Source organism: Pipistrellus hanaki, assembly GCF_964339955.1.
Source record: "Pipistrellus hanaki genome assembly, chromosome: 9".
NCBI lineage: Eukaryota > Metazoa > Chordata > Mammalia > Chiroptera > Vespertilionidae > Pipistrellus > Pipistrellus hanaki.
Window position 1 is genome coordinate 66,918,672 of NC_140511.1, and position 12,501 is coordinate 66,931,172.

A 12,501-nucleotide genomic window follows, 5' to 3' on the forward strand; every position below is an offset into this window, starting at 1 on the left:
CTGCTAGAACCTCCAATCACTCAAGACAGGAGAAGGGGGAAAGGAGAACATAACCACTTAGAGATATATTTATTTTTTTACATAAAATGCACAAAAGGAATATGATTTTCATAATATATGCAGTGAAATTAAAGGTAGAATAAGCAAGGAGAGGAATTTGTTAATAGTAATTATCTGTTATGTCACTATTCCTTGGAGAAAAATTAAGGCTATGTCGTTTCAAGAGACCTATGTTCTTAGGTGTTCTCTGTGAATGTTATCGAAATCTAAGCATTTGTGTGTATGTACAGTCTGGCACTAGAGACTGGGGCCTCAGTTCCTCATAGCACCCAGGTTAGGAAAGGTCTTGTCCAAGATCACTGTGCCATCAAGGGACTGGAATTCCAAACAGGCCTTCTTTTGTCTGAAGATTGAGGAGAAACAAAAGGGCCTAGAGAAACAAGTGTGTGTGTGTGTGTGTATATATATATATATATATTTTTAAACGTACACTATTACTGAACACTTTTTCTTTCTTTGTTTTAAATGTTTTTATTGATTTCAGAGAGGAAGAGAGAGATAGAAAAATCAATGATGAGAGAGAATCATTGATTGGCTGCCTTCTGCAAGCCTCCTATTGGGGATTGATCCTGAAACCTAACTGGGATCGAACTATGACCTGCTGGTTCCTAGGTTGATACTTAGCCACTGAACCACATGGACTGACAAGTATTTTTTTAATTGTCTAATTTTCAGCAAAGTCATGTGTATTGTCAAGCGGACAATGGCCTTTTGAACTATTTGCTGCAAGAACTTCATTTATAAAGGCCCGAGTCAGAGTCATTTGTCACTGAGAAGTAACAACAACCTGATTGTCTCGTCAGGATTCAGATAGCGGTCTGTAGGTGTATTTTTAAATTATAGCCTTTCTCAGGCAATTAATCCCAGGCATTTAGCAGGAGTTGCTGCTGTGTTTCTTCCTTGTTCCAAAGACATATTTTTCGCTTGTTTGGTACTTGTCTTAGATGCTTGATTGTTTGAAGGGTGTTTTTTCTCTTATAAAATCCTTTACTAGGAAATCTTACATTTTCTCCCTCTCTTCCTCAAATACCTCTCAGAGAGTTAATCAAAGACGCATAGAGTTCAACAACTGGGAAAGCCATTAATAACTCTGTCAGCATCTATCCTGCTAGCTTAAAGGCAGTTTCTAGTTTCTGGCTGATGAAATTGAGCAGGATTTCTCTGGTGTCTCCCTGCCAAGTGTTTTGGTGGGAAAGTCTTCTTGTGTTGGAGGAAAAGCACCAGCACATCTGCACATGCTGGTCTTCACCTTTATTTTGTTTGTTTTTGTTAATCCTCACCAGAGGATATTTTTTTCCATTGCTTTTTCAAAGAGAGTGGAAGGGAGGGTGGGATGGGGGAGAGAGAGAAAAAACAAAACAAAAAACATCCATGTGAGAAACATATTGACTGCTTGCCTCCTGTACATACCTAAACTGGGGGTGGGAACTCACAATCCAGGTACATGCCTTTGACTGGAATCAAACCTGGGACCCTTCAGTGGATGGGCCAGTGCTCTTGGTCTTTACCATTGTTGTTTCTTTTATTTAAGCTCTCCTTGAAAAGGGCATGAACTATGTTAGGCCCCAGTATTTAGCACTCTCCTCTGTTTCTAAGATAAACCCTCTCTGTATCTTCCTTTTTTCCACTGTTCATCTATAAAACATCTTCCAATTCACTCATACTGTCTCTATCTGACAGGTTTTTCCTCCTTCATCTCGTAGAGCCATGCTTCATGTTGATCTTGTATTAGCACTGAAGTGAGTGGTGGCAGAGTCTATAGTTTTCTAAAAACAACGTTATTTTAAATGCTTTTAATTCCTTTGCTTTTTTCCTGGAACTTTTACCAATCTTCCTGTCCCCTCCTTCTAAGCCACCCCTCTTCCACCCTCCACAAATATCCTATGCGTTAAAATTAGTTTCCTCATCCAATAATAACTATTATTTCTGAATCCTCCCTTCTTTTTAGACTATAAAACCTTTGACACCTTACCTATTTCTGTTTTTAAGATTTTTCTGGTCAGTAAATGCTTGAGCTGTTTTTGTTATGGGCTGTTTTCTCCTGGATGTCTTTGTTTGTTGCCCATGGGCGGCATCATCACATTTGTATGTTTACCACGTTTCACCTTTTCCTAATCTGGGTCCTATTCTGCCATTTCTCCTTTGCTAGGGTTCTGAGCACTGTCAATTTGAAATCATTCTTTTAAAAAATATATATTATTGATTTTTTTACAGAGAGGAAAGGAGAGGGATAGAGAGTTAGAAACATCGATGAGAGAGAGACATGGATTAGCTGCCTCCTGCATACCCCCTACTGGGGATGTGCCCACAACCAAGGTACATGCCCTTGACTGGAATTGAACTTGGGACCCTTCAGTCCACAGGCTGATGCTTTATCCACTGAGCCAAAATGGTCAGGGGTGAAGTCATTCTTATATTTTATTGAGATGCTACTTAGTTCCTCCTTCTCCATCATTAGTTAAGATGTTAAGCTGAGGACCAGCAAATACATCTCCACTCTCTTAGTATATTATAACTTTTAAAATTATTTTATTTATTGATTTGAGAGAGAGAGAGAGAGAGAGAGAGAGAGAGAGAGAGAGAGATTGGTTTGTTGTTCCATTTATTCACTTATTTATGCATTTATTGGTTTATCTTGTGTGTGCCCTGACTGGGGATCGAACCTGCAACCTTGGCATATCAAGGTAATGCTCTAAGAAACTGAGCTACCCAGTGTAGTGATGCCTAATGTAACCATCAGATTCAAATGTTGCTTGTATCTGAGCTGCTGATCTCATTCATATATATATCCATATCCTATATAATAAAAGCCTAGGTAGTGTCACGAGATGTCACAAGATGGCCATCCTATGTCATCACAAGATGGCTGGCAGGGGAGGGCAGTTGTGGGCGATCAGGCCGACAGGGGAAGGCAGTTGTGGGTAATCAGGCTGGCAGGAGAGGGCAGTTGGGGGCGACTAGGCCTTCAGGGGAGGGCAGTTGGGTATGACCAGGTGGGCAGGGGAGGGGAGTTGGGAGGGATCAGACCTGCAAGGGAGGAGTTAGGTATCAATCAGGCCAGCAGGGGAGCGGTTAGGGGGCAAGGGGGCGTTCAGACAGGCAGAAGCCATTAGGAGCTAACACTATACACACATTTTTGAAAAATTATAAAGGCAGTGTTTATTAAAGTACATTTCATTTCAAAATTGAGCTATCATGTATATATGTGTGTATTAATTTTCATATATATATATATATATATATATATATATATATATATATATATCTCTTCTGCCTCTTCTTTGATCTTTAGAATTTTTAAATCAAGGAATGTATGTTAGGGAAAACAATAGTATGCTTTTTCTTTTGGGAAAATAAAAACCAAGTATTGACTTTTAATGGTACAGCTTCCAATATTGATTTGTCTTTAAACGTTCAACATCCTGTTTCACCAAGATATGAAAACCTTCTTTAGGTTTTTGTTGCTGGCTTATAAAGCTCCCAGTGGTTCATAAACCAAAGTGTTGTCTTAATTTTGGTTCCAGGGCCACTTTGAAGATTTATCTTATTAAGTTGAAGATAATCTAAAGGTAGAATTAGGAAATATCCCAAATCAGTATCTCAGAGGTTCATTTATTTTGTGGAGTTTGGTTAAGCAGCTAATTAACTGCTCTGGCCAGCCTGTGCCCTTTGGCTTGTTCCTTTGATGCTTTGGAAACTAAGCCAGGTGAAGTCTCTGCCTTCTCTTTTCTTGTAAGAAGCAGTGAAGTGTAGTGCAATGAGCAGGGACTTTAGAGTTAGATCTTCCTTAAATCCTGCCTCAGCCACTTACTAGTTGTGTGACTTTGGCACTTACCTCTATATTTTATTGATTTTTTTACAGAGAGGAAGAGAGAGGGATAGAGAGTTAGAAACATCGATGAGAGAGAATCATTGATCAGCTGCCTCTTGCACACCCCCTACTGGAGATGTGCCCACAACCAAGGTACATGCCCTTGACCGGAATCGAACCTGGGACCTTTCAGTCTGCAGGCCAACGCTCTATCCACTGAGCCAAACCGGTTTTGGCAGGTCCTTAGTTTCTTTATTTGTAAAATAGAGCTAATAATATCTCATGGAATAGCTAAAAGTATTAAATGGGATAACATATTAATAGCATTTGTATTAGAATTTAGTAGCTATTTTATAAATGGTGGTTATTACAGACTGTAAAGAAAACACCTAGACTTTTTTCTTTTTTACTCCACTGACCTATTTGTATTGTCAAATAATTCATTGTCATTGTCCATTTTCCCGTCTCTAAAAGAAAAGACTACTTAGTGTCTTTCACTTATTAGTGATTTTTCCACACCAAGGACCTAAACAGATTCATTGAAAGATAACTAGTTTTTGGATGAAATCAGTGAGGGAAGTTTTCTTCGTTTAAGATCCCCAAAAGCCAAAATTTCTCTCTATCTTTCAACTTAAAAAAATATCCATTCCAGATCCTTTAGAAGATCTAAGCCTGGCTTCAGTTTCAGAAGCAGCAGAGACCTTATTAATTAAAGAAAAACCCCCTCTGAACTGCATCCAGCACAGCCAGGGGTGAACCTGAGGAGGGACAGTGAATGATTAAAGAAAACAGATAAGAGAATATAGTTGGGGCTATGTAGGATCACTGTGCCTGGATGAGGAAACAGTGACACAGATTGTAAGCCAAAGCTTTATTTTATAGTCAGGTCACACAAAGCAAAACAAGGGGAGTGGTCAACATGTTGAAAGAGTTTCAAATCTATTTCACTACTCATGCCTTGTTTTGGCAGCACTTCCTGCACCTCCCATAGCCCATTAGCTACCTAGGAACAAGGGAGGGCTGTAAGGTCAAGCTTAATTGTACTAGGAGAGCTCTGTCCTCTAAGCTGGGACTTGTATGTGGCTCTGCCACAGGTCAGTCTGGGGCTTGACCTTATAGCCGCTCCCTACAGTCTTGGTTACTGAAATAAATGCTCCTGGATCATTTAGTTGAGGTAATCCAGAAATAGAGTATATGAATGTGCCACCCAAATTAGTAAGCAAACAAATCACTGATTTCTCTGGGGTCTTCCCCTAGGTGTAGGAATTTAGTTGGAGGGATGCTCATTTTTTTTGGGCTGGTGGCTGATTCTGCTTTAGTGACTCTCTTACGTGCAGTTTTTTTGTTTCCTCCAGGGACAATGGTGACAGATCCAGGCACCGAGCTCCACGCAACGCCCGGATGTCTGCACCTTCACTGGGACGCTTTGTACCAAGGTAAGAACTAGACAGTTAGCTTTTATGAGAGACATTTATGAAGGAGCCTTTATGAACGCCTGGGATTTAGTTTTTAAACCTACTTTTTGGTCTTTGGACTGTCCATATCTGGAATTATTTTCTAGTGAGCCTATTTTCCAGCCCTGCTACCTAAAGACTTGACAAGAGATGATTTGCCACAGTAAAAAAGAGAGAGAATAGTGGTATTGAGAGTATCCTATTCAAGAATAAAAGCCCTGGGGAACTTTAGAAGAAATATCAAGGAGGAGGTACAATTCCGTGAATGTACAAATCTTAGGAATTTTCACTCCACTCTGGGCTTCTGTGGATTCCTAGGTCTAGTGGATTCGTTAGCATTGATTCATAATATATCTCCCTTGTTTTATGGTGGTCTTTAGTAGGCTTTTCACATGTGATTCCTTCTTGTAGGCGTTTCTTGCTGCCTGAGTACTTGCCTTATGCTGGAATTTTTCATGAACGTGGACAGCCTGGCTTGGCTACTCACTCTTCTGTTAACAGGGTCCTGGCAGGTAAGGAAATGTTTCTTTGGATTATGAAAATTTGAAGAGGCAGGGAGCCGGGTAAAGCTTTCCCCTCCTTTACTTATATTGATTTGACGGCATCTTGCCACCTGGACAAAAACTGAGCTGAACTCAGTTCCTTACTTCAAAGCAAGAAACTGCAAGATTAAAGAAAGCTGTTTCTCTTGCATATTCCTACTTCCTTCAAACATTTTCAAATCTCGCCCCTTCCCACCCCTCACTCCCATTGAAACCATTTTCCCCCCTTAATCTAGCAATTACATTCTGGCTATTGAATGATAGAGTGTCTTGTTGAAGTTCCATTTGGTGAGATACCCCTGAGCCAGATCCTGTGATTTAATTAGGGACTTAATGCATACCTCTCCTACCCTTTGCTACTGGCAGCACATGGTGTTTCCAGGCACTGTGGAATCTTCTAAGAAAGGAGGAGAGGCGCTTAGAGCTGGCTCAGAAATCTCCACAGAACAGAAATGGGCTGGATAAGCCCAATTGAGGCATTTTTATGTAGCTGGAGAGCTTAGTGACATGGACTAAGATTCACGACGCAACTGAGCTCTGAGACAGTGTGTGCTGCTGCTTCTGGGCAGTCTGAAGAAGGAAATAATCCAGAAATCCCCCCCCCGATAAAGGTTATTTCTTCTTCACACTCTTTTTTTTTTTTTTAAATATATATATTTTATTGATTTTGTACAGAGAGGAAGGGAGAGAGATAGAGAGTCAGAAACATCGATGAGAGAGAGTCATCGATCAGCTGCCTCTTGCACACCCCCTACTGGGGATATGCCCGCAACCAAGGTACATGCCCTTGACCGGAATCGAACCCGGGACCCTTCAGTCCCCAAGCCGACGCTCTATCCATTGAGCCAAACCGGCCTCGGCGTCTTCTTCACACTCTTTTCCTCCCTTCCTACCACTTCTATTGCCGACTTGTAAATTTATGTATGCGAAGGCATAAAAAGTATAAAAATCAAGTCATGCCCTGACCAGTGTGGTTCAGTTGGTTGAGTGTCATCCCATTTTTCACTATCCCTTCCTCTCGCTAAAATCAATTAATATTTTTTAAAATCAGGACATTTAAATATATCTTTATTTTTTAAAGTGTATCTTTCATAAGCAATGCTTATGTTTTAGAAAATCTGAGCCACCTATTGGATAAAGGTAGGGCTCTGTATGTGAGCCAGTGGCACTGTCAGGTGGGAAAATATGACTTCTTTTATTTTAATTTCAAAGAGCAAGGAAGAGGGAGAAAGGGAATCATTGATGAGAGAATCATTGATTGGCTGCCTCCTGCACCCCGCACACTGGGGATTGAGCCCGCCACCCAGGCATGTGTCCTGATTGGGAATCGAACCATGACCTCCTAGTTCATAGGTCAGTACTAAACCACTGAGCCATGCTGGTTGGGCTCCACTGATTTTTAGAGAGAGGGAAAGACAGAGAGAAATATCGATGTAAGAGAAACACATCAATTGGTTGCCTCCTGCACGATCTCTGACCAGGACCCAGGCTGGGAAGGAGCCTACAACTGAAGTACATGCCCTTGACCAGACCCTGGGACTCTTCATTTTGCAGGCTGACTCTCTTATCCACTGAGCCAGACCAGCTAGGGTGAGAATGGGATTTCTAATGAATCTGCTACGACAGCTGGAAGGCATGAGATCTGGCCTCCCCTGAACAGTATCCTTGACCCAATGTCAAGGCCTAGAATTCCCAGAAACATTCGTGCTTTCTCTGTTGGAGATCAGGACTTCTTAGGCCCAGGCTTGGCTGGGAGCATACTACACCACGGTCTCCTGACAACCTCATCTGAGGAAGTTTCTGGCCCGAGTTGGTAAACAGATCCCATGGCTCTGATTCTCCTTGCTTGTCACTTTGGGTGGGGACATGTAGAAGCTCTTCGCTGGCATGTAATCACTTGCTGCCAGACAGTACTGTGGAGCTCTTCTCCACCCTTCTTTGTTCCAGACTTCTGCCTCCACCACCCCACACAGCACCTCCTGCTCCTCTACTGCTGGAGAAATCTCTGTTTCTTGGCATTTAGTTTTTTTGGAACAGCTGTATGTTATTTTTTTTTTCTCTTTTGATTTAATAACTGTACCTTCATTTTCTGTTCCCTACTTTATGCCCAGAGGTCTGACTCTAAGTGACCCAATTCCACTTATGGATACATTTGAATATTGGGGTTGTGTTCCAGCAGCCAGTTGTTTCTACTAAGAAAAGTTCTCTAACAAAGTTAGAAAGGGGGAGGGAAGTCTAGGTTTTTTTAAAGAATGTCATTCTTGAGTTAAATTAGCATAAGGTTTCCATTCATAATTAGACTAGCTTCTCCCATCTTCTCAAGATACATGTTACATAGTGCCCATTGCTCTTTCCTTAAAAGCCTTCATTATTTATAGCCTAGATGCCCAGTGCACAAAATTCATTCACTAAGTGGGGGTGGGGGAGTTCCTCAGCCCGGTCTGTGCCCTCTCGTAGTCCAGAACCCCTTGGGGGATGTCCACCTGCCGGCTTAGACCCGTTCCCCAAGTGATCAGGCCTAAGCTGGCAGTCAGACATCCCTCTGGCACCTCAGGAGCCCTTGGGAGTGGGAGAGGCTCCCTCCACTGCCACTATGCTCACAGCCATCAGCCCAGATTCTGGCTGACTGGCACTCCTCCTGTGGAAGTGCACTGACCTCCAGTGGGCAGCTCCTACATTGAGCGTCTGCCCCCTGGTGGTCAGTGCACATTATAGTGACTGGTTGTTCCACCATTAGCATCATTTTGCATATTACCCTTTTATTGTATAGGACTAAAGGCTCAGTACACGAAATCGTACACTGGGAAGTGGGGTCCCTCAGCCCAGCCTGTGCCCTCTCACAGTCCAGGAGCTCTCAGGGGTATGGGGAGTGGGCCTGAGTCAGACATCCTTAGTGCTGTCTCAGAGGCTGGCATATTAGCCATTTATTATATAGGATATTTGGATGTCTCTCCAGTTTCTATTGACAATTGTCTTACCTTGTATTTCTATTGAGAAAAGTCCAATAATAACAACAACAGCAACCAAAGAAAGCCTAACATTGAGTGCTTGCTATATATGAAACTGTAGGGAGTGGTTTAAGTGCTTTTTTCCCAGGAATTTCATCTCTCTCATAGTAATCAATCTTATCTGTTATCTAACAGTAAAGGATACTAAAGCCTAGAAGGTCAATTTGCCCAAAGTAATGCAGCTGGTAGGGGAGCCAGAACTGAACCAGGCAGTGAGATTCCAGAGCTTCCTAATCTGCCTCCCCATAGTTACTTTCAAGGACAAAGCTTCAAAATAGCATTCTTTTTCCAGGATCTTACTCTGGAACAGAGAAAACACCCTCAGGGAACTTGCTGATCTTCAGGATTTTTCTTACTCATTTTAGTTCCTCTATAGGTATACATACCTTGTAAATATTGTGGTTTTGATTTCAGATCACCGTAATAAAGTGAGTTTTAATCTCTTTGTTGGTAGAGGGTTGTGCCTTCAATTTACTTCTTTCTAAAAAGGGGGCAACATCTGTGAAACATAATAAAGTGAACTAAGCAAAATAAAATGAAGTATGCCTGGATTTTAAGTGGCTTTTAGACATAACTTTCCATGAATACAGTGGTGCTTGCTGAGGAAAATCTTATTATGTAACAGTCCTTTCCTCGAGCCTTTGTGCCCTCCTAGACACAGATGTTTTATGTTTTATTAAACTTGTGATCTTGTAATATCACTGATATAATAATGGCTTTTGAAGCGAAAGACAAATTGGCCTTTTAGCAGTAAGCACTCTCAATTTTTCTGGTAAGGTATTTCCTCTTGTATGATTGGAATGAGGTTGTGATGGTCTCATAACAATTACATTCAGCAGATATTTGTTTTGCACCAATGTGCCAGGTACTATTCTAGGCTACCAGAGTGAATATGACCCCTGCCCTCCTGTAACTCAAAGTCTAGGCTGTTGGCTATGCCTCAGTCTTGCTGTTTGCTTCTTAGCTCCAAACATAAAGCAAAAGTTTGTGTGGTGAGTGGCTTTTTGCAAGGGTAACAAATGAAATTTGATAGACCTGAAGGACAAAAGCATATAAATACCTGTAATTTTAGAAGGCATGACCAGTACTATGGTGGCAAATAAGTCTCCAGTGGACCCTAGCCAAAGCCATTCAAAATCATCAACAAAAGTGGATTTGTAAAAAATTAAGATCCATTCTTCCCACTTCCTCCTATAAGAGCCTACTTCAGAGAAGTGTTTTGATAGTCTGTGAATGTTCATCTCTTCTACCTATCTTTTTTTTTTTTAATATATTTTTTATTGATTTTTTACAGAGAGGAAGAGAGAGGGTTAGAGAGTTAGAAACATCGATGAGAGAGAATCATCGATCAACCGCCTCTTGCACACCCCCTACTGGGGATGTGCCCGCAACCAAGGTACATGCCCTTGACTGGAATCAAACCCGGGACCTTTCAGTCCACAGGCTGATGCTCTATCCATTGAGCCAAACCGGTTTCGGCTCTTCTACCTATCTTGATCCATTCCCCACAATTCTGTAGTTCCTGGGGGCCTCCAGTACCCATCAAACCACCTTATGCCCCTTCTTCAGAATGTAAATTCTGAACCTGTACTTAAAGAGGTATAAATACATTTAAAGCTACTGCATCTCTACCAGGTATATTTTTTTGGGAAACACACTAAAATCTTAAGAGCTCCCTCAGCTGACATTTTAGCAGACAGCTTTAGCTCTGTCATAACAGCAACTGATAATAAAGAAGGAGGTAAGATTAATGAGTGCCTACTATGAGCCAGGTACTGTTCTAAGTGCTTTCCTATTCATTATCTCCTTTAATCATTATAACAGCCCTATGAAGTAGATGGTGCATTTCCATTCTACAGGGAAGAAAACTGAGGTTCAGAGAAGTTATGTCACTTGCACAGTAAAACACATTAAGAGGTAGTAGTCCTGGAATTTTAAACCAGGTTGGTGTGCCTGACTTAAAATAACTCTATTCTGTCTTCTGTGCCATGTTTTACCTGAGTTCAAGTGGAGTATCTGCCAAAATGTTAAGCTTATAATATTTTTCTGCATGTTTGAGGCTCATAAAACTGAAATGAGAAGCCCTGGCATTTGACATGTTCCTGGTAATTTCTGGAAGAACAAATATCTTCTGAAGGCTTGGGACCTGGGAAATGTAGGGTATTAGTTATCTGGCCTGCCTCATCTTTTTGACTTTCATCCTAATGAGCATCTGTTCCCAGCAGATGGTTGGCCTGATGTACTTAATTTAGTATTTTGATTAAAACCAATGGGAAGTGTCAGGTTTTTTTTTTTGCTCCTAGCCACAGGTCATTGGGGCCTGGTCGAGTGTCCTGGGCTAGCAATGGCTTTGTGCCCAGCCATTCTAATTTCTCTTAGATTTCTTTTTTGATCCAATAGACAACACAAATTCTGAACCTGTACTTAAAGAGGCATACATACATTTAAAGCTAATGTAACTCTACAGTGTATATTTTAGGAGTGTATAGGATTATGTTCTTCAGTTTTCACATACTTCTGAATTTCTGAAATTTCCTTTTGTTGTTGATTTCTTATGTATTTTCATTGTCCAGGCACCCTTATGTTTGTTGCCTTTGAGGATAAGACAGAACTACCTCTTATGAAAGAATTTACTTTTCCTTGTTAACTTTATTTTTTTCCTGTCTTTTGCCTCTCTTATTTCTTTTAGAAACGCAAATCCTCTCTTAGATGTCCCTACTTCCTTGGTACTTTAGGGAAATACTTCCAGGAGCCCTATCTAGTCTGTTTTGGCCAAGTAGGTGGGCATTGGGGCCTTGGGCTTGACAACTTCTAGGAATTAGCCTAGTTTTTCAACTTAATATCATAGGTCTCTAATATAACAAGTTACTTAATTACTGTATATCAGATCTTCACTTGAATTGGCAAATCTGGGAAAGATGAATAGTTGTGTAGTGGACACAGTTTAAGGGCATGTTATACTTAAATGAGTATGAACAGAAATGAATAATAATTGTGGTGTTGGACCCTTTATCTGCATTTTCTGTCCTCTCTCTTATCCAGTAGCCAGGCAAGTAAAGTGAGAGGCACATTCCAACATCAAGTAAGATGGCTATTTATAAATCCCAGATAAATGGACAATTATTGGTGGTGGTAGTACTAGCTAGTGCTGCTTTAATAATTAACCCAATTACCTTTCATTCTGCCCCAGTGATGAGAGTGAAGGAGATAAGGGGGCTGGCTTGGTTGCCTGGGAAACAGAAGTAAATGCAGCACTCCTCCCAGAGAGCCTTATACCACTCAAGGCCTTTTACTTATTTGGTGTCTACCAATCGCTGGAGCATCAATGTCCTCTCCACCTAAACTCTTCACTATATCTCCATATGCCATATGCTATACACTGCTAGTGAGTGGTATGCTTATTGAGAAACTGTGGGGCCCAGTTTCTAAGCTGAATTGCATGTGCTACTTTGGCTTTCCCAGAGGAGACTATTAGGCCAATGAACATTTCTGTTCCTTTGTATTATGTGACTAAGTTTTTATGTGCCTTTGTCCATCCTCCCTTCTCCCTCCTGGAAATTTCCTCTTGATCTTTCCCCATGGGAGCTTTACACCTGTACCCTTTTTGTGCTGTCACTTTGAAATGT

General features: G+C 41.2%; 1 protein-coding gene across 9 annotated transcripts in view; it reads left to right on the plus strand.

The window, feature by feature from the left end:
* The window catches only part of AMBRA1 (autophagy and beclin 1 regulator 1), a 161,185-nt gene that overhangs the window by 73,353 nt on the left and 75,331 nt on the right, over positions 1 to 12,501 (plus strand). For all 9 annotated transcript variants that reach the window (XM_084896077.1, XM_084896073.1, XM_084896075.1 and 6 more), the window contains 2 exons: positions 5,227 to 5,307; positions 5,737 to 5,837. In XM_084896077.1, coding sequence (XP_084752203.1) covers positions 5,227 to 5,307; positions 5,737 to 5,837 — 182 coding nt within the window. The remainder of the gene's footprint in view (positions 1 to 5,226; positions 5,308 to 5,736; positions 5,838 to 12,501) is intronic.